General features: G+C 43.1%; 1 protein-coding gene across 1 annotated transcript in view; it reads right to left on the reverse strand.

Annotated features, from left to right (window-relative positions):
• LOC106566979 (copine-9-like) overlaps window positions 1–20570 on the reverse strand; it is a 126905-nt gene that overhangs the window by 12255 nt on the left and 94080 nt on the right. The window contains exons 11-16 of the mRNA XM_014135691.3: window positions 20492–20567; window positions 18793–18846; window positions 18614–18675; window positions 18272–18318; window positions 17924–18105; window positions 2852–2979 (exon numbers count right to left, since the gene is read on the reverse strand). Coding sequence (XP_013991166.1) covers window positions 2852–2979; window positions 17924–18105; window positions 18272–18318; window positions 18614–18675; window positions 18793–18846; window positions 20492–20567 — 549 coding nt within the window. The remainder of the gene's footprint in view (window positions 1–2851; window positions 2980–17923; window positions 18106–18271; window positions 18319–18613; window positions 18676–18792; window positions 18847–20491; window positions 20568–20570) is intronic.

Raw genomic sequence — 20570 nt, forward strand, 5'->3', positions numbered from 1 at the left:
TGTAAGGGTAGTAGGATGACACAGGGACTAGTACACATCTCAAAGATCAAAATTGGTTGAAATTGGTTGAAAGAAGTCTTTTCAACATCTTTTCAACCCAAAATATGTACAGTACCAGTCAAAAGCTTGGACACACCTACTCATTCAAGGGTTTTTCTTTATTTTTATTATTTTCTACATTGTAGAATAATAGTGAAGACATCAACACTATGAAATAACACATATGGAATGATGTAGTAGCCAAAAAAGTGTTCAAGAAATCATAATATATTTTAGATTTTAGATTCTTCAAAGTAGCCACAGTTTTGCACACTCTTTGGCATTATCTCAACCAGCTTCACCTGCAATGCGTGTCCAATGGTCTTCAAGGAGTTCCCACATATGCTGAGCACTTGTTTGCTGCTTTTCCTTCACTCTGCGGTACAACACATCCCAAACTATCTCAATTGGGTTGAGGTCGGGTGATTGTGGAGGCCAGGTCATCTGATGCAGCACTCCATCACTCCCCTTCTTGGTCAAATAGCCCTTACACAGCCTGGAGGTGTGTTGGTTCATTGTCCTATTGAAAAACAAATGATTGTCCCCATTAAGCGCAAACCAGATGGGATGGCGTATCGCTGCAGAATGCTGTGGTAGCCATGCTGGTTAAATCACTGACAGTGTCACCAGCAAAGAAACCCACACCATCACACCTCCTCTTCTATGCTTCATGGTGGGAACCACACATGTGGAGATCATCTGTTCACCTACTCTGCATCTCACAAAAACAAGGCGGTTGAAACCAAAAATCTCAAATTTGGACTCATCATACCAAAGGACAGATATCCACCGGTCTAATGTCCATTGCTCATGTTTCTTGGCCCAAGCAAGTCTCTTCTTATTATTGGTGTCCTTTAGTAGTGGTTTCTTTGCAGAAATTCGACCACAAAGGCCTGTCTCCTCTGAACAGTTGATGTTGAGATGTGTCTGTTACTTGAACACTGTGAAGCATTTATTTGGGCTGCAATTTCTGAGGCTGGTAACTCTGTCTTCCTTTCCTGTGGCGGTCCTCATGAGAGCCAGTTTCATCATAGCGCTTGATGGTTTTTGCTACTGTACTTGAAGAAACTTTCAAAGTTCTTGAAATGTTCCAGATTGACTGACCTTCATGTCTTCAAGTAATGATGGACTGTCATTTCTCTTTGCTTATTTGAGCTGTTCTTGCCATAATATGGACTTGGTATTTTACCAAATAGGGCTATCTTCTGTATACCACCCCTACCTTGTCACAACACAACTGATTGGTTCAAACGCATTAAGAATGAAAGAAATTCCACAAATTAACAAGGCACACCTGTTAATTGAAATGCATTCCAGGTGACTACCTCATGAAGCTGGTTGAGAGAATGCCAAGATTGTGTAAAGCTGTCATCAAGGCAAAGGGTGGCTGCTTTGAAGAATCTGAAATATAAAATATATTTTGGTTTGTTTAACACTTTTTGGTTACTACATGATTTCATATGTGTTATATCATAGTTTTGACATCTTCACTATTATTCTACAATGTAGAAAAACCCTTGAATGAGTACTGTAGGTGTGTCGAAACTTTTGACTGGTACTGTATTTTCAACTTCTTGTGCTTATAGGGAGGACTGGTTATTATTCTGGTCACTTTACACAGTTGCTAGAATGGCCTTGCAATGCCCTGTTGCCCTGTCCTCTTCCCTTTGCAATCACATGGTGAGTAGCCTGAATGCTAAAACCGTTTTTCAAATTTTTTTCTTAGCCAGAGCTCTCCTGAAATTACAGCCTCCATGATTTGAGTAGCACCAAAAACGTCTAAATAACACTCTGGAGAAGACGAATGCTCTCAGTACACGTAGAAACATGCATACTACTCAGAGCAGAAGCTACAGAAGAACATCAATTGTCCGAAAGACACATTCTCCACATGGTGCTGTTGGCGAGATCCTACAATGAGCCCCAATAGACTCATACTGTATCAACCCTCCTCCAGCCAATCTGGTCCAAGACAATGTAGCACATTATCTATGCAACAGGAGTGTGTGCTCTATGTAAGGTATGAAGCCTGCCTGTACAGGGAATATTTAGAAGAATGAATAATACGTGCGCCAGCATTCTGCTCGTCAGAGGGAGAGCTTCGCTGCCTAGGGGAGAAAGAGCCTGGCAGAGATAACAGCTTCAAGTACATAGTATAGCCTTGCATCTCAAGGGGCTGTGTGTATGTGTACGTTCTAATCTAGTATAGGGGTGTACTAGATGAGACCCCTTTTCCAGCATTGGGGAAAATTCCGTGCCCCTCCACGGTGCGCGCAACACGCCTATTTCTATGGGCACGAGCAATGTTCCGGACACAAACTGTTCACACGCCTCTTGTTGGTGGAGAGAATTTTGCATGTTTAAAGCTTATTTCCTGCAATTCTATATATTTTGTCATGGGTTGCAAATAACATTTAGCAGTTTTCCATGTCTAATGTGTATTCATGTGATATTTGAGTGCCAAAAAAAAAATACAACAATATCTAAGGGCTAAAAAAACAAAATAAAAAAGGTTAGCTGACATGGGCTAGTTAATCTGGACATTTCTAACAAGTTATAAATAGCTCTCTAAGGTATGCAATGACTAACATGGCAAAAGGAATTGATGATGCACTACCCAATTTCTAAATTGCACCCTGTGTATTCTACTATTACAACTTAAAGCCAGCTTGGCTACCTACCGCCCATTAGATAGTAGTGTTGCACCTTGCATTCAAATCAAGTCCAATCCTGTATTGTCTACTGAGATCATATTATGAGTATGTAGTGTGTCAGAGGTTTCCAGAGGTCTAGTCCATTGTGGTCTCCTTACCGTGCCACCTGGTTGATGACTGGAGAGAAGTTGGTGGGTCCGTAGAGTTGGACCGTTCTGAGGCTCTGGAAGTATGCCTCCAGCACTCCCTCTATCCCCACACAGTTTGGGTTTTCATTGTCACCACTCTGCATGGGACAGGAGGAGATGCATGTCACCATGAAACAGTTGTCAGCCTTAATGTACTTAAAGACATTCAGTTATCAATAACTTTATGGTAAATTGTTTCACTGGTGATCAAAACCTCAAACAATCAACCTACCTTTATACATCCACTCCTTCTACAACAAAGCCCAGGAAAAGTAAGAGCTAAATGTGCAGCGTAATAACAATAAAACGACAAAACTGTGTAAATAATAAATAACGATCTTTTTATAATTAATATGGGACTTCAATATTCAACAGCCACTGGAGAACCAACCAGCCCAGTGTTCACAGTGCTCATGCGTTTGTTGTTTTTTTGTAGTTGTTTGGGAAGTAATGCTGCAGGTCAGAGAGACGGAGAGCTCTGTTGGCTTGACAACAGCAGCCAGTAGAGCGGATCCTGTGATTGGGGGAGGCTCCTCAGAAGGAAGTGAGGACGCTGGGAAGCCCCCCGCATGCCTGGGAGATAAGCCGGCTTCTGAGTGCGCGCGGCCAGCTGTGACCACGGTGATGAGACTCGGCCCCTGCGCCACACCCTGGTCCTCACTCAGCAGACAGAACGCTGTCACAGCTGCACTAAGACAATGAGTGGGCACGTCTACTGCTGGTGTTTGAGATGTGATGGAGTGACGAGAGAACACTCTGCCATCATACAGATAGACAGACAGCAGACACCCTCAGGGGTGACCTTGAGATGTTCACTTTTGGAAAATGTGTCAGGAAGCAAATCAGCTTTTCGGTTTGATGAACAGCAACTTTAAAGCAAGGCATACTTTCTCTGATTGATCATCTATTGTCACAATGTCCTTTTCTTCTGAATCTGAATGATCTGAGATAAATAATTTATTTTAGGCAAATGTTTAAGTGGGGGGAAAGGATATGAAGCCAAACAACGGAAAATTACTTGTATGTGTCTGCCAGTTGATTTGCGTGCTTGTTTACTTTTCTCATCATCAGCACATCTCCTCCTCATGGGGGAGAGATTCCCAGAAGCAGCGCTCCACATCCTCAAGCAGATGATCCCTTTCTCTCTCCCCCTCCCTTCGTGATGGAGGGTTGGATTCAAAAGTCTCAAATCAAACAGGCTGCATCATCACTGTGACAGCTACAGAAACACAGCAGGGGGGAGGGAAAGGTGTTCGTTCTTTCTCTCTCTCGCAGTCTTGCTGATTGGGAGAGCTTATCACTAAGCAGGATAAGACACACATTCTTACTCCAGAAACCCATCTTTTGATGAATAACAAACAAACAAAGAGAAAGAAGACTGCCTTCATTCCAATTGCTTTTTTCTTGCACAGCTGTGTGTTTGATATTCAAGTGCTGGGTGAGTCCCAGGCTTCTCTAGCTCTCAGAAGGTTCACCGCAATGCAAGGTTAACCATGAATAGCCGATAACAAGCCTCCCTGCTGACTGGCCTTGTCCACACCAACCAGTAATGTGCAGCATTACACAATATCCTGCTCTAATACAATGCATTCGGGAAAGTATTCAGACCACTTTACTTTTTACACATTTTGTTAAGTTACAGCCTTATTAAAAAATTTATTAAATATACACTACTGTTCCAAAGTTTGGGGTCAATTAGAAATATTTTTTGTTATTGAAAGAAAAGCACATTTTTTGTCCATTTAAAATAACATCAAATTGATCAGAAATACAATGTAGTCATTGTTAATGTTGTAAATGACTATCGTAGCTGGAAACTGACCATTTTTTATGGAATATCTACATAGGCGTACAGAGGCCCATTATCAGCAACCATCACTCCTGTGTTCCAATGGCACATTGTGTTAGCTAATCCAAGTTTATAATTTTAATAATGAATTATAATTGATCATTAGAAAACCCTTTAGCAATTATTTTAGCATAGCTGAAAACTGTTGTCCAAATTAAAGAAGCAATAAAACTGGCCTTCTTTAGACTAGTTGAGTATCTGGAGCATCTGCATTTGTGGGTTCGATTACAGACTCAAAATGGCCAGAAACAAAGAACTTTCTTCTGAAAGTCATCAGTCTATTCTTGTCCTGAGAAATGAGAAAATACGAGAAATTGCCAAGAAACTGAAGATCTGGTACAACGCTGTGTACTACTCCCTTCACAGAACAGCGCAAAATGGCTCTAACCAGAATAAAAAGAGGAGTGGGAGGCCCCGATGCACAACTGAGCGAGAGGACAAGTACATTAGAGTCTCTAGTTTGAGAAACAGACGCCTCACAAGTCCTCAACTGGCAGCTTCATTAAATAGTACCCGCAAAACACCAGTCTCAACGTCAACAGTGAAGAGGTGACTCCGGGAAGCTGGCCTTCTAGACAGAGCTGCAAAGAAAAAGCCATACCTCAGACTGGCCAATATAAAGGGAAGATTAAGATGGACAAAAGAACACAGACACTGGACAGAGGAAGATCGGAAAAAAGTGATATGGGCAGACGAATCTTAGTTTGAGGTGTTCGGATCACAAAGAAGAACATTCGTGAGATGCAGAAAAAATGAAAAGATGCTAGAGGAGTGCTTGTCAAGCATGGTGGAGGCAATGTGATAGCCTGGGGGTGTTTTGGTGGTGGTAAAGTGGGAGATTTGTACAGGGTAAAAGGGATCTTGAAGAAGGAAGGCTATCACTCCATTTTGCAACACAATGCCATACACTGTGGACCGTGCTTAATTGGAGACAATTTTCTTCTACAACAGGACAATGACCCAAAGCACAGCTACAAACTATGCAATAACTATTTGGGGAAGAAGCAGTCAGCTGGTATTCTGTCTATAATGGAGTGGCCAGCACAGTCACCGGATCTCAACCCTATTGAGCTGTTGTGGGAGCAGCTTGACCGTATGGTACGTAAGAAGTGCACATCAAGCAATCCAACCTGTGGGAGGTGCTTCAGGAAGCATGGGGTGAAATCTCTTCAGATTACCTCAACAAATTGACAACTAGAATGCCAAAGGTCTGCAAGGCTGTAATTGCTGCAAATTGAGGATTCTTTGACAAAAGCAAAGTTTGAAGGACACAATTGTTATTTCAATTTTTTTATTTTTATTATTTATGACCTTGTCAATGTCTTGACTATATTTCCTATTCATTTTGCAACTCATGTCATGTATTTTTTAATGGTAAACAAGGACATTTCTAAGTGACCCCAAACTTTTGCACAGTAGTGTATATTTTTTCCTCATCAATCTACACACAATACCCCATGATGACAAAGCGAAAACCAGGTTTTTATAATCTTTTTCAAATTTATTTTAAAAAAAGTATTCAGATCATTTGCTATGAGACTCGAAATTGAGCTCAGGTGCATCCTGTTTCCATTGATCATCCTTGAGATGTTTCTACAACTTGAAATTAAATTGATTGGACATGATTTGGAAAGACACAGACCTGTCTATATAAGGTCCCACAGCTGACAGTGCATGTCAGAGCAAAAACAAAGCCCTGTGTAACGCGGGTCGAATAAAGGGGACCAAGGCGCGGCGCGTAGAGTGCTCATACTTCTTATTTAATGAAACACTTAACCAACAAAACGACAGCCAACAGTTCCGTCAAATACACTTGACAAACAAAACAGAAAACAACTACCCACAAAAACCCAGGAAGAAAAACCCCTACTTAAATATGATCTCCAATCAGAGGCAACGAGGACCAGCTGCCTCCAATTGGAGATCAACCCCCAAAAAAACAACATAGAAATAGAAAACCTATAACACAAACATTGAAATAGAAAACATAGAAAAACACAAAACACCCCCTGTCACACCCTGACCTACTCTACTATAGAAAATTACATCTTACTAGGGTCAGGACGTGACACCATGAGGTGGGAGGAATTGTCTGTAGCGCTCTGAGACAGGATTGTGTCGAGGCACAGATCTGGGGAAGGGTATCATTCTTAAATGGAAGAAGTTTGGAACCACCAAGACTCTTCCTAGAGCTGGCTGCCTGGCCAAACTGAGCAATTGGGGGAGAAGGGCCTTGGCCAGGGAGGTAACCAAGAACCTGATGATCACTCTGACAGAGCTCCAGAGTTCCTCTGTAGAGATGGGAGAACCTTCCAGTTGGACAACCATCTCTGCAGCACTCCATCAATCAGGCCTTTATTGTAGAGTGGCCAGACGGAAGCCACTCCTCAGCAAAAGGCACATGACAGCCCGCTTGGAGTTTGCCTGAATGCCAAGTGTCACGTCTGGAGGAAACCTGGCACCATCCCTACATTGAAGCATGGTGGTGGCAGCATCATGTTGTGGGGATGTTTTTCAGCGGCAGGGACTGGGAGACTAGTCAGGATCGAGGGAAAGAGGAACGGAGCACAGAGAGATCCTTGATGAAAACCTGCTCCAGAGCGCTCAGGACCTCAGACTGGGCCGAAGGTTTATCTTTCAACAGGACAATGGCCCTAAGCACACAGCCAAGACAACACAGGAGTGGCTTCGGGACAAGTCTCTGAATGTCCTTGAGTGGCCCAGTCAGAGCCTGGATTTGAATCCGATCGAATATCTCTGGAGAGACCTGAAAATAGCTTTTTGACACTCCCCATCCAACCTGACAGAGCTTGAGAGGATCTGCAGAGAAGAATGTGAGAAACTCCCCAAATACAGGAGTGCCAAGCTTGTAGCGTCATACTCAAGAAGACTGGAGGCTGTAATCGCTGCCAAAGGTGTTTCAACAAAGTACTGATTAGTCTGAATACTTACATAAATGAGATTTTTTTTTTTTTCATTTAGCAAACATAAAAAAAACAGTTTTTGCTTCGTCATTATGGAGTATTGTGTGTAGATTGATGAGGGGAAAAAACAATTTAATCAATTTTAGAATAAGGCTGTAACGTAACAAAATGTGGAAAAAGTCACGGGGTCCAAATAAGTTCTGAATGCACTGTATATCTGTAGGCCTACTTCACAAGCATTGAAGCTGAAGGCCCTACTCAAAACCGCTCACAAAGTTATAGCATAACTTTTTTAAAGGTTGCCTATTAAGTGAACATTTAAGTGATAATGCCGGTGAAGATGTGACTTTGAGGATATTGGCACCATTGTTAGGCCAGAAATGAAGTGGAGGTTGTAAGTTCGATTGCAGATTGCTATGGCAAACAAAAACGGCTGCTATGGAGGCTTTCTCCCCGTAACTAACAAACATAAAATACCATAAATACACAACCACATATTTAGCCATGGAGCATGTTCTGATTGGCCAGTGACGGGCCAGTGAGGGGTCAGGCCTCGACACATCTACAATGCATTGATGTTGAACCAGCCTAGGGCTTGGGTTTTGAAAATAAGAAATGGAAAACAAGCAATTGTTACAGTAAAATAACTTATAAATACGAGGTTCACCGGTATTCACTGAGGTTCTCATCTCTCGATTTCATGATGAGCATGGACACATGTAGCCAACATCATGGAGGGGGTTTCCCAAAACGGGAGCTGCAAGGCTAAAAATATGTAGCCCTGCCTACAATACAGAGATAAAAATCGAATGTCAGCTCACTGTTTTGCTCCTCTCAAACTTGATATTTTAATAAAGCTTTGATGATTTAGTATTTCTAAGTCGTCTCACGAGCCAAACCCTTTATTACATTGGGTAAGACAAAAAAAAGGCCTAATTGAAGACTAGGGGAGGCTGTCTTTGGTTTTTAATCGGAAAAAAACAATAGTTTTTTTTAATGTTTCTAAATACTAAGTATACAGGCACCAAAAGCTCATTACTCTTGTTCCATGTGCATATGGGCAGTGTGTGTTTTCTATTCAATACTACCAATTATATGCATATCCTAGCTTCTGGGCCTGAGTAACAGGCAGTTTACTTTGGGCACCTCAGTCATCCAAACTTCCTGTTGTAGAGAATCCAGGGACACAACTTTCACTGGGGACAGGGGGGGGGGACATGTTCCCACATTCTGAAATTGCATTTTTATCTCCCCCAGTTTTATCATTGTAATGTTATACAAAACGAGGAAATGGTGTGCTTTAGGACTATGCGGATGACTCCTAGCGGTCAGGTAGGCTGTTTGGAGTGTTTATCTGACATAATTATGTCCCCCCCACTTCCAAAACCAAAGTTGCGCCCCTGAGAGAAATATATTTTCAATAACCATCTAAACCCCTATGAAATATATTTTCAAAAACCAAAAGTATTGTATTTTCAGCTGTTTGAAACTGGTGTACAAAACCGAAAGAAAAAGACACAAAAACGAAACATGAGAACAGAAAGCATAGAAATAGCGCACATAAAACAGACCTAGAGTACTGCTTCTTAGACTTGCTTTCAAAGAGAATTACAGATCTATAATTTACTTTATATGTGAATTTAGTTGTGTCGCCCAAAAAGTTACATATTGAAGCTTTAAATATCCCTACCAGCACTGCCTGAAATGAGCACTTTGGATCATGTTTTTAAGGACACACCTCAAATATTTCCATCCCTCCCATCTGAGAGCAAGCGAGCTGACATAAGACAGGTAAATTACCAATCCTTGCGCAACAGTTTAAAAATAGCAGAGTTTGTGTTGGAAAGGAAAGGGTTAACACTGAAGACAAAAAACATCCAATCAGAAATTTTCTTTGGTGGTCTTTCAGGCCCTCAGCAGCTAGATAGAAAAGCATCTGCCATTCAACTGTATTAGGACAGTAGAATTATACCAATCACACTTTGACATTTTTTACAAAAACATATGGAAACTTTCGTCTTCTCAAAGGCCAACAGGTCACTGCGTAACAGGGAGCAGTAAGTTTTCCCATGGTCAAGCTAGCTTTTGTTGTAGGCTAGTGTGCAGCGGCTGCAGCAGGAGTCATCGAAAGGAGGTTATTGCTAAATTGTTACAGGGATTGAAACAAAAATAAATACCTTGACTGAAATTTAAGTCAATCTCAGATCAATTGTCTGCGGGGCAAAGTTAACCTCCCCTTTCATTAAAAAAGTAATGACCATCATGCTTTTAGGGAAAAGGATAATTTGAATGAAAATAATCTAAAATATAATTTCCAGCTCCACAAATGAGCTCAATAACATATTGGTAAACAATTATTTTTACATATTGGACCATGCATATAGCCTATGCATAGTCTATAGCAGGGGTATTCAACTCTTACCCTACGAGGTCCATAGCATGCTGGTTTTCTGTTCTACCTGAGAATTAAATGCACCCATCTGGTGTCCCAGGTCTACATCAGTCCCTAATTAGAGGGAAAGAATGAAAAAACACCCTAATACTGGCTTCGAGGTCTAGTGTTAAGTCTGAGGGGTCTGTAGTATAGTATCTATTAGCATCTCCAGAATCCATATGAGGGAACTCCGTCACAGTGATGGATAACTTTAACTCTGGAATAGCTTCGTCCTTTTCAAGAAAAAGTTACACTATATATTGAAAAGTATGTGGGCACCCCTTCAAATTAGTGGATTTGCTATTTTAGCCACACCCATTGCTGACAAAATTGAGCACACAGCCATGCAATCCCCATAGACAAACATTGTCAGTAGAATGGCCTTACTGAAGAGCTCAGTGACTTTCAACATGGCATCGTTATAGGATGCTGCCTTCCCAACAAGTCAGTTCGTTAAATTTCTGCCCTGCTAGAGCTGTACCGGCCAACTGTAAGTGCTGTTATTGTGAATTGGAAACGTCTAGGAGCAACAACGGCTCAGCTGCGAAGTGGTAGGCCACACAAGCTCACAGAATGGGACTGTTGAGTGCTGAAATGCATATCGCGTAAAAATCGTCTGTCCTTGGTTGCAACACTCACTACCGAGTTCCAAACTGCCTCTGGAAGCAACATCAGCACAAGAGCTGTTCATAGGGAGCTTCATGAAATTTCCATGGCCGATCAGATGCACACAAGCCTCCAAGCGTCGGCTGGAGTGGTGTAAAGCTCGCCGCTATTTGACTCAGGAGCAGTGGAAACACATTCTTAGGAGTGATGAATCACGCTTCACCATCTGGCAGTCCGACAGACGAATCTGGGTTTGGCAAATGCCAGGAGAACGCTACCTGCCCGAATGTATACTGCCAATAGGGATGTTTTTCATGGTTCGGGCTAGGCCCCTTCGTTCCAGTGAAGGGAAATCGTTACACTACAGCATACAATGACATTCTAGACAATTCTGTCCTTCCAAATTTGTGGCAACAGTTTGGGGAAGGCCTTTCCTGTTTCAGCATGACAATGCCCCCTTGCAGAAAGTTAGGTCCATACAGAAATGGTTTGTTGAGATCGGTGTTGCATATTAACGCCCATGATTTTGGAATGAGATGTTCGATCAGTAGGTGTCCACATACATTTGGTCATGTAGTGTCAGTTTAAAATGATCATCATCTAGTGAGTGGAACTGTGTTTTTATTGCAGCTCGCTTGCTGTCGTAGCTATCTCTTTGAAAATAACTTATCTGTGTGAAACACAGTTTCATTCAAACTTTAGATCACCGGTTACTTTGTGTGCGGAATGTGAAAAATATGTTTGCAATGGGAAGTAACAGTTGTACAGTTCTATTGGGAATTGCTTAGCCTAATGGTTGTGTTTGTGTATTCTTATGATTGGGACCTACTGGCTTATTATGTCTGAGTGGAATGCGCTGCGTATTACAGTCAGTGTCCTTTCAGTATCATGAGACTGTCACAATCGCATCCTTTGATCTGACACTGTTGTCACTGATAGTGGGATTTTTTATGAAGGGTTTATTGTATTATTAATGAATTTCATCTTGTAGGCTACACATTCACAGCTAAAATCTGAATTGTTGTACAGGCCTACAGATAAAGAGAAATACAGTGGGGGAAAAAAGTATTTGATCCCCTGCTGATTTTGTACGTTTGCCCACTTACAAAGAAATGATCAGTCTATAATTTTAATGGTAAGTTTATATGAACAGTGAGAGACAGAATAACAACAAAAAAATCCAGAAAAACGCATGTCTAAAATGTTATAAATTGATTTGCATTTTAATGAGGGAAATAAGTATTTGACCCCTCTGCAAAACATGACTTAGTACTTGGTGGCAAAACCCTTGTTGGCAATCACAGAGGTCAGACGTTTCTTGTAGTTGGCCACCAAGTTTGCACACATCTCAGGAGGGATTTTGTCCCACTCCTCTTTGCAGATCTTCTCCAAGTCATTAAGGTTTCGAGGCTGACGTTTGGCAACTCGAACCTTCAGCTCCCTCCACAGATTTTCTATGGGATTAAGGTCTGGAGACTGGCTAGGCCACTCCAGGACCTTAACGTGCTTCTTCTTGAGCCACTCCTTTGTTGCCTTGGCCGTGTGTTTTGGGTCATTGTCATGCTGGAATACCCATCCACAACCCATTTTCAATGCCCTGGCTGAGGGAAGGAGGTTCTCACCCAAGATTTGACAGTACATGGCCCCGTCAAATGATGCGGTGAAGTTGTCCTGTCCCCTTAGCAGAAAAACACCCCCAAAGCATAATGTTTTCACCTCCATGTTTGACGGTGGAAATGGTGTTCTTGGGGTCATAGGCAGCATTCCTCCTCCTCCAAACACGGCGAGTTGAGTTGATGCCAAATAGCTTCATTTTGGTCTCATCTGACCACAACACTTTCACCAGTTGTCCTCTGAATCATTCAGATGTTCATTGGCAAACTTCAGACGGGCATGTATATGTATTCTTGAGCAGGGGACCTTGCGGGGGCTGCAGGATTTCAGTCCTTCACGGCGTAGTGTGTTACCAATTGTTTTCTTGGTGACTATGGTCACAGCTGCCTTGAGATCATTGACAAGATCCTCCCGTGTAGTTCTGGGCTGATTCCTCACCATTCTCATGCTCATTGCAACTCCACGAGGTGAGATCTTGCATGGATCCCCGGGCCGAGGGATATTGACAGTTCTTTTGTGTTTCTTCCATTTGCAAATAATCGCACCAACTGTTGTCACCTTCTCACCAAGCTGCTTGGCGATGGTCTTGTAGCCCATTCCAGCCTTGTGTAGGTCTACAATCTTGTCCCTGACATCCTTGGAGAGCTCTTTGGTCTTGGCCATGGTGGAGAGTTTGGAATCTGCTAACCTACAAAGCATTACATGGGCTTGCTCCTACCTATCTTTCCGATTTGGTCCTGCCGTACATACCTACACGTACGTCACAAGACGCAGGTCTCCTAATTGTCCCTAGAATTTCTAAGCAAACGGCTGGAGGTAGGGCTTTCTCCTATAGAGTTCCATTTTTATGGAATGGTCTGCCTACCAATGTGAGAGACGCAGACTCAGTCTCAACCTTTAAGTCTTTATTGAAGACTTATCTCTTCAGTAGGTCCTATGATTAAGTATAGTCTGGCCCAGGAGTGTGAAGGTGAACAGAAAGGCTGGAGCAACGAACCGCCCTTGCTGTCTCTGCCTTGCCGGTTCCCCTCTTTCCACTGGGATTCTCTGCCTCTAACCCTTTTACAGGGGCTGAGTCACTGGCTTACTGGTGTTCTTCCAGGCCGTCCATGGGAGGGGTGCGTCACTTGAGTGGGTTGAGTCACTGACGTGGTCTTCCTGTCTGGGTTGGCGCCCCCCCTTGGGTTGTGCCATGGCGGAGATCGTTGTGGGCTATACTCGGCCTTGTCTTAGGACGGTAAGTTGGTGGTTGGAGACATCCCTCTAGTGGTGTGGGGGCTGTGCTTTGGCAAAGTGGGTGGGGTTATATCCTGACTGTTTGGCCCTGTCCGGGGGTATCATCGGATGGGGCCACAGTGTCTTCTGATCCCTCCTGTCTCAGCCTCCAGTATTTATGCTGCAGTAGTTTATGTGTCGGGGGGCTAGGGTCAGTCTGTTACATCTGGAGTATTTCTCTTGTCTTATCCGGTGTCCTGTGTGAATTTAAATATGCTCTCTCTAATTCTCTCTTTCTCTCTTTCTGTCTTTCTCTCGGAGGACCTGAGCCCTAGGACCATGCCTCAGGACTACCTGGTATGATGACTCCTTGCTGTCCCCAGTCCACCTAGCCGTGCTGCTGCTCCAGTTTCAACTGTTCTGCCTGCGGCTATGGAACCCTGACCTGTTCACCGGACGTGCTTGTTGCACCCTCGACAACTACTATGATTATTATTATTTGACCATGCTGGTCATTTATGAACATTTTAACATCTTGACCATGTTCTGTTATAATATCCACCCTGCACAGCCAGAAGAGGACTGGCCACCCCTCATAGCCTGGTTCCTCTCTAGGTTTCTTCCTAGGTTTTTGGCCTTTCTAGGGAGTTTTTCCTAGGGAGTTTTTCCTAGCCACCATGCTTCTTTCACATGCATTGCTTGCTGTTTGGGGTTTTAGGCTGGGTTTCTGTACAGCACTTTGAGATATCAGCTGATGTACGAAGGGCTATATAAATACATTTGATTTGATTTGATTGATTGCTTCTGTGGACAGGTGTCTTTTATACAGGTAACAAGCTGCGGTTAGGAGCACACCCTTTAAGTGTGTGCTTCTAATCTCAGCTCGTTACCTGTATAAAAGACACCTGGGAGCCAGAAATCTTTCTGATTGAGAGGGGGTAAAATTCTTATTTCCCTCATTAAAATGCAAATCAATTTATAACATTTTTGACATGTTTTTCTTGATATTTTTGTTCTTATTCTGTCTCTCACTGTTCAAATAAACGTACCATTAAAATTATAGACTGATCATTTCTTTGCCAGTGGGCAAACGTACAAAATCAGCAGGGGATCAAATACTTTTCCCCCCCACTGTAAATAAGGTAGACACAACAATTGTATAGATTAACAAAACAAAGAATTTGCTTTTAATTGTAATGGAGCCAGCTTCGGAGAGTTCTTTCCCAATGGAGTGTGCCCGCTTATGGCGGAGACTGGAGCTTCTGGAAAGTGGCAACCCACTGGAGTTAGGCAAAATTATTTGATGATGGTGATGCCAGATTATCGATGCCAGATGATGCAATTGGGTGGCTGGCTCTGATATTGTCCTCTGCCTCTGTAGCCTTCCTGTAGCCTTCCTATGATTCCAGGCAATGGAGATGGAGCTCAACCTCTTTGTAGCCTGGACTAAGTACTCCTCCACAACTAACGTGTATCATACGTTCCGGGATTCATCCAATGACATTGAGGAGTATACTACCTCAGTCATCGGCTTAATCAATAAGTGCATCGATGGCATCATCCCCACAGTGACCATACGTACATATCCCAACCAGAAGCCATGGATTACAGGCAACATCCGCATCGAGCTAAAGGCTGGAGCTGCCGCTTTCAAGGAGTGGGACACTAGAAATCCCGCTATGCCCTCAGACGAACCATCAAACAAGCAAAGTGTCAATACAGGATTAAGATTGAATCCTAATACACTGGCTCTGAAGCTCGTTGGATGTGACAGGGCTTGAAAACTATTACGGACTACAAAGGGAAACACAGATGTGAGCTGCCCAGTGACACAAGCCTCCCAGATGAGCTAAATGCCCTTTATGCTCGCTTCGAGGCAAGCAACACTGAAGCATACACGAGAGGACGAGCTGTCCTGGACGACTGTCTGAAAACACTCTCGGTAGCCGATGTGAGTAAGACCTTTAAACAGGTCAACATTCACAAAGCTGCGGGGCCAGACAGATTACCAGGACGTGTACTCAAAGTATGTGCGAACTAACTGGCAAGTGTCTTCACTGACATTTTCAACCTCTCCCTGACCAAGTCTGTAATACCTACATGTTTCAAGCAGACCACCACAGTCCCTCTGCCCAAGGAAGTGAAGGTAACCTGCCTAAATGATTACCGCCCCGTAGTACTCATGGCTGATCATGGCTCACATCAACAGCATCCTCCCGGATACTCTAGACCCACTCCAATTCGCATACCGCCCCAACAGATCCACAGATGATGCAATCTCAATCGCACTCCATACTGCCCTTTCCCGCCTGGACAAAACGAACACCTACGTGAGAATGCTGTTCATTGACTACAGCTCAGCGTTCAACACAATAGTGCCCACGAAGCTTATCACTAAGCTAAGGACCCTGGGACTAAACACCTCCCTCTGCAACTGGAACCTGGACTTCCTGACGGGCCGCCCCCAGGTAGTAAGGGTAGGCAACAACACGTCTGCCATGCTGATCCTCAACACTGGGGCCCCTCGGGTGTGTACTTAGTCCCTTCCTTTACTCCCTGTTCACCCACGACTGTGTGGCCAAACACGACTCCAACACCATCATTAAGTTTGCTGACGACACAACAGTGGTAGGCCTGATCACCGACAACGATGAAACAGCCTATAGGGAGGAGATCAGAGACCTGGCAGTGTGGTGCCAGGACAACCTCTCCCTCAATGCGAGCAAGACAAAGGAGTTGATCGTGGACTAAGGAAAAGGAGGGCCGAACAGGCCGCCATTAACATCGACGGGGCTGTTGTGGAGCGGGTCGAGAGTTTCAAGTTCCTTAGTGTCCACATCACCAACAAACTATCATGGTCCAAACACACCAAGACAGTCGTGAAAAGGGCACGACAACACCTTTTCCCCTTCAGGAGACTGAAAAGATTTGGATTGGGTCCCCAGATCCTCAAAAAGTTTTACAGCTGCATCATCGAGAGCATCCTGACCGGTTGCATCACCGCCTGGTATGGCAACTGCTCGGCATCTGACCGTAAGGTGCTACAGAGGGTAGTGCGGTGTCAGAGGAAAGACCAAAAAATTGTCATACACTGTTTTCTTTGCTACCTCACGGCAAGCGGTACCGGAGCGCCAAGTCTAGGACCAAAAGGCTCCTTAACAGCTTATACCCCATGCCATAAGACTGCTGAACAATTAATCAAATTGCCACCGGACTATTTACATTGATACCCCCCCATTGTTTTTGTACACTGCTGCTACTCTCTATTTATTATCTATGCATAGTCACTTAACACCTACCAACATGTACAAATTACCTTGACTAACCAGTACCCCCGCACATTGACTCGGTACCGGTACCCCCTATTGCCCCCTCAACCTATAGCCCCGTTATTGTTACTTTATTGTGTTACTTTTTATTATTTTTTAATTTAGTTTATTTGGTAAATATTTTTTTAACTCTTCTTGAACTGCACTGTTGATTAAGGGCTTGTAAGTAAGCATTTCACGGCAAGATCTACACTTGCTGAATTCGGCGCATGTGACAAATAAAGTTTTATTTGATTTGTTAGTGGCAGACCAAAGCGTGGCTCAACCTCAGGCCTGTTAGATTCAGTTGGATGCATTAAGTGATGCTACGTTTCTGTAATTTTTGTTGTTGTTGGTACAACGTGTTGGAAGATTTTGTTTCTCCCACTAGGTCCAATAGCCATCGTTCACCACTGCTGGTCTGATGAGACAGTGGATTGCGCAGTGAGATGGAAGAGTAAATAGGTTTTTCGCCGTCATAGCCTTAGCCGATGGTAAGAAGTGGAATAGAAACTGTCTGGAACACGGTTTTAACCAATCACCATCCATGATTAAACCCAGCCTTTGTATAATTGAATTCATAGACTTCACTGTGGTGCTGCTATGCTAAAGACCTCTTCTGCCGCAATGCCAGACTCCTTCCAGCACATTCCTAGCCCGTGATTGAGTCCTGCTTTGGCTCTTAGGCCATGATTGGCTGCACAATCAGCCCCAACCCTTGGAAGTAATGCTCTTATCCTTGAAATGCAGGAGCTGATTTTGAGTTAATAGGGCCCTGGGACAGTGGTCTCTAACCGCATTTGCTCCCACTCTCCTTTTTTTTGCCTCCCTTCTCTGCCTCTCCCCCACATGAAACACAGATTAGCCCACATATTCACACCTAAAGATACTAACACACATACACCTACTACTATAGTTGTATTAAAGGTACAAATGGGCACAAAATGGAGAAGCACACCATGAGAAAGTATCTGAGATATAGCTAGAGGTTTCTTACTCCAATCTGATACAAAATATGTGTATGCACTTCTGGGTTTGGATCTATCAGAGTGTGTCTAGTGCAGTGTTTGTGTATGTGTGTGTGTGTCTAACCAGAGGGAAGGCGTGGGAGATCTTTCCGTCGGGGGGCAGCTTGGCTCCGAAGCCATAGGCTGGGAAAAGCTTGTCACTGTCATAGTCCTGGATGATCTCCCCCACAGCTTTGAGTGCCATGGCGTAGGCGTTCATCTGGTACGGGTTCATGTAGTGGAGGGAAGTGGGCTGAGACGGATTACCTGTCAGAGAGCACAGACAAACACACATAGAGACACAAATGAAATGAAGATAAATGAACGTCCACTCACTGCTGATTCCTGTCGTGACCTATTCCACTGTGTTATATAATATGTGCATAAATATATTTTTGATATGGCCTATGACAGCGCTAAGCTCCAGACTTACCATTAGAAGCAGTGAAGTCGATGGCTACTGTGAAGTTGAGTTGTGTCCTGTTGGGAAGAACATAAAATAGATCAACTTGATCCAAATTAGAATACTGGCGTCCGAGAGGACCAAACATCTTCGACCTGGACATTGATCAATAGTTTATTGAGTAGTTATATTACTCTGGCCCTGGTCCTATAGGCCAAATTGACTAACTGGTTAGATGTCGTAGTGTGGAGCAGTGTGAATGTGATGCAAATAACTCCATGTCCAAGACCTTTAGTCTGGGGGGGTTCTCAAGCTGTTTATCCACATAGTGACGGGCCGAATTAACACTGGGCTAATTAACATTCAACTCACCCGCCTCGGATGAAATCCACAAATGTATACTCTGACTCCACTTTGAAGGACAGCAGTGTTACCTGATGATCGTAGTGAGGGTGGGGGGGATGGGGAGAAGGATAGTATGATAATAATAATTACCCCTATGAATCAATACAGTCGTGAAGCTGACAGGCAGATATGAGGAAGGTACTTACCGTGCCAGAGTTGATGTATTTCTTTTTCCTGCCCTTCTTTTTTGGATTTAGAACCTGGTTTGTGGAAAATAAACGAATGGATAAGAAAACGATTACAGTCAATTATTAATGCAATATGAACTGAAGATGCTTGTGGTAAATATTGTGCATAATGTGGATGTACATATCTATTCAAGGGACAACTGAAAGGATATGCCTGATAATAGTAATCACACACAGTATATACACTGCCATTCAAAAGTTGGGAGTCACGTAGAAATGTCCTTGTTTTTGAAAGAAAAGCACATTTTTTGTCCATTGAAATAACATCAAATTGATCAGAAATACAGTGTACACATTGTTAATGTTGTAAATGACTATTGTAGCTGGAAACGGCTGATTTTCAATGGAATATCTACATAGACGTACAAAGGTCCATTATCAGCAACCATCACTCCTGTGTTCCAATGGCACGTTGTGTTAGCTAATCCAAGTTTATCATTTTAAAAGGCTAATTGATCATTAGAAAATCCTTTTGCAATTATGTTAGCACAGCTGAAAACTGTTGTTCTGATTAAAGAAGCAATAAAACTGGCCTTCTTTAGACTATCTGGAGCATCAGCGTTTGGGTGTTCGATTACAGGCTCAAAATGGCCAGAAACAAAGCCCTTTCCTCTGAATTCGTCAATCTATTCTTGTTCTGAGAAATGAAGGCTGTTCCATGCAAGAAATTGCCAAGAAACTGAAGATCTCGTACAACGCTGTGTACTACTCCCTTCACAGAACAGCGCAAACTGCCTCGAACCAGAATAGAAAAAAGAGTGGTAGGCCCCGGTGCACAACTGAGCAAGAGGACAAGTACATTAGAGTGTCTAGTTTGAGAAACAGACGCCTCACAAGTCTTCAACTGGCAGCTTCATTAGATAGTACCCGCAAAACACCAATCTCAATGTCAACAGTGAAGAGGCGACTCAGAGATGCTTGGATTAGTTAACACAACATGAAATTGGAACACAGGAGTGATGGTTGCTGATAATGGGCCTCTGTACTCCTATGTAGATATTCCATTGAAAATCAGCCGTTTCCAGCTACAATAGTCATTTACAACATTAACAATGTGTACACTGTATTTCTGATCAATTTGATGTTATTTCAATGGACAAAAAAAGTTATTTTCCTTCAAAAACAAGGACATTTCTAAGTGACCTCAAACTTTTCAACGGTAGTGTATGTACACTGAGTATACAAAACATGACATAGACTGACCAGGTGAATCCAGGTGAAACTATGATCCCTTATTGATGTCACTTGTTAAATCCAGTTCAATCAGTGTAGATGAAGTTGAGGAGAGGTTAAAGAAGGATTTTTAATCAATGAGACAATTGAGACATTGATTGTGTATGTGTGCCATTCAGAGGGTGACAAAATAATTAAGTGCCTTTGAACGGGGTACTCTCAGCAGTTTCCTGTGTGTATCAAGAATGGTCTACCAACCAAAAGGACATCCATCCAACTTGACACAACTTTGGGAAGCATTGGAGTGAGCATGGGCCAGCATCTCTGTGGAAAGCTTTCGACACCTTCTAGAGTCCATGCCCCAACGAATTGAGGCTGTTTTAAGGGCAAAAGGGGGGTGCAACTCAATATTAGGAAGGTGTTCCTAATGTTTGGTATACTCAGTGTATATGCTTCTGAAAATACACAAACATTTGTGGCTCACCTCATAGACATTAAACTGGTTTTGTCCACGCGAGAAATCTCTGTAACTTGTGGTAAACTCACCGATGAAATCATGGCTG

This window comes from Salmo salar, chromosome 13 (genome assembly GCF_965601325.2).
Source record: "Salmo salar chromosome 13, fSalSal1, whole genome shotgun sequence".
Classification (NCBI taxonomy): Eukaryota; Metazoa; Chordata; class Actinopteri; order Salmoniformes; family Salmonidae; genus Salmo; species Salmo salar.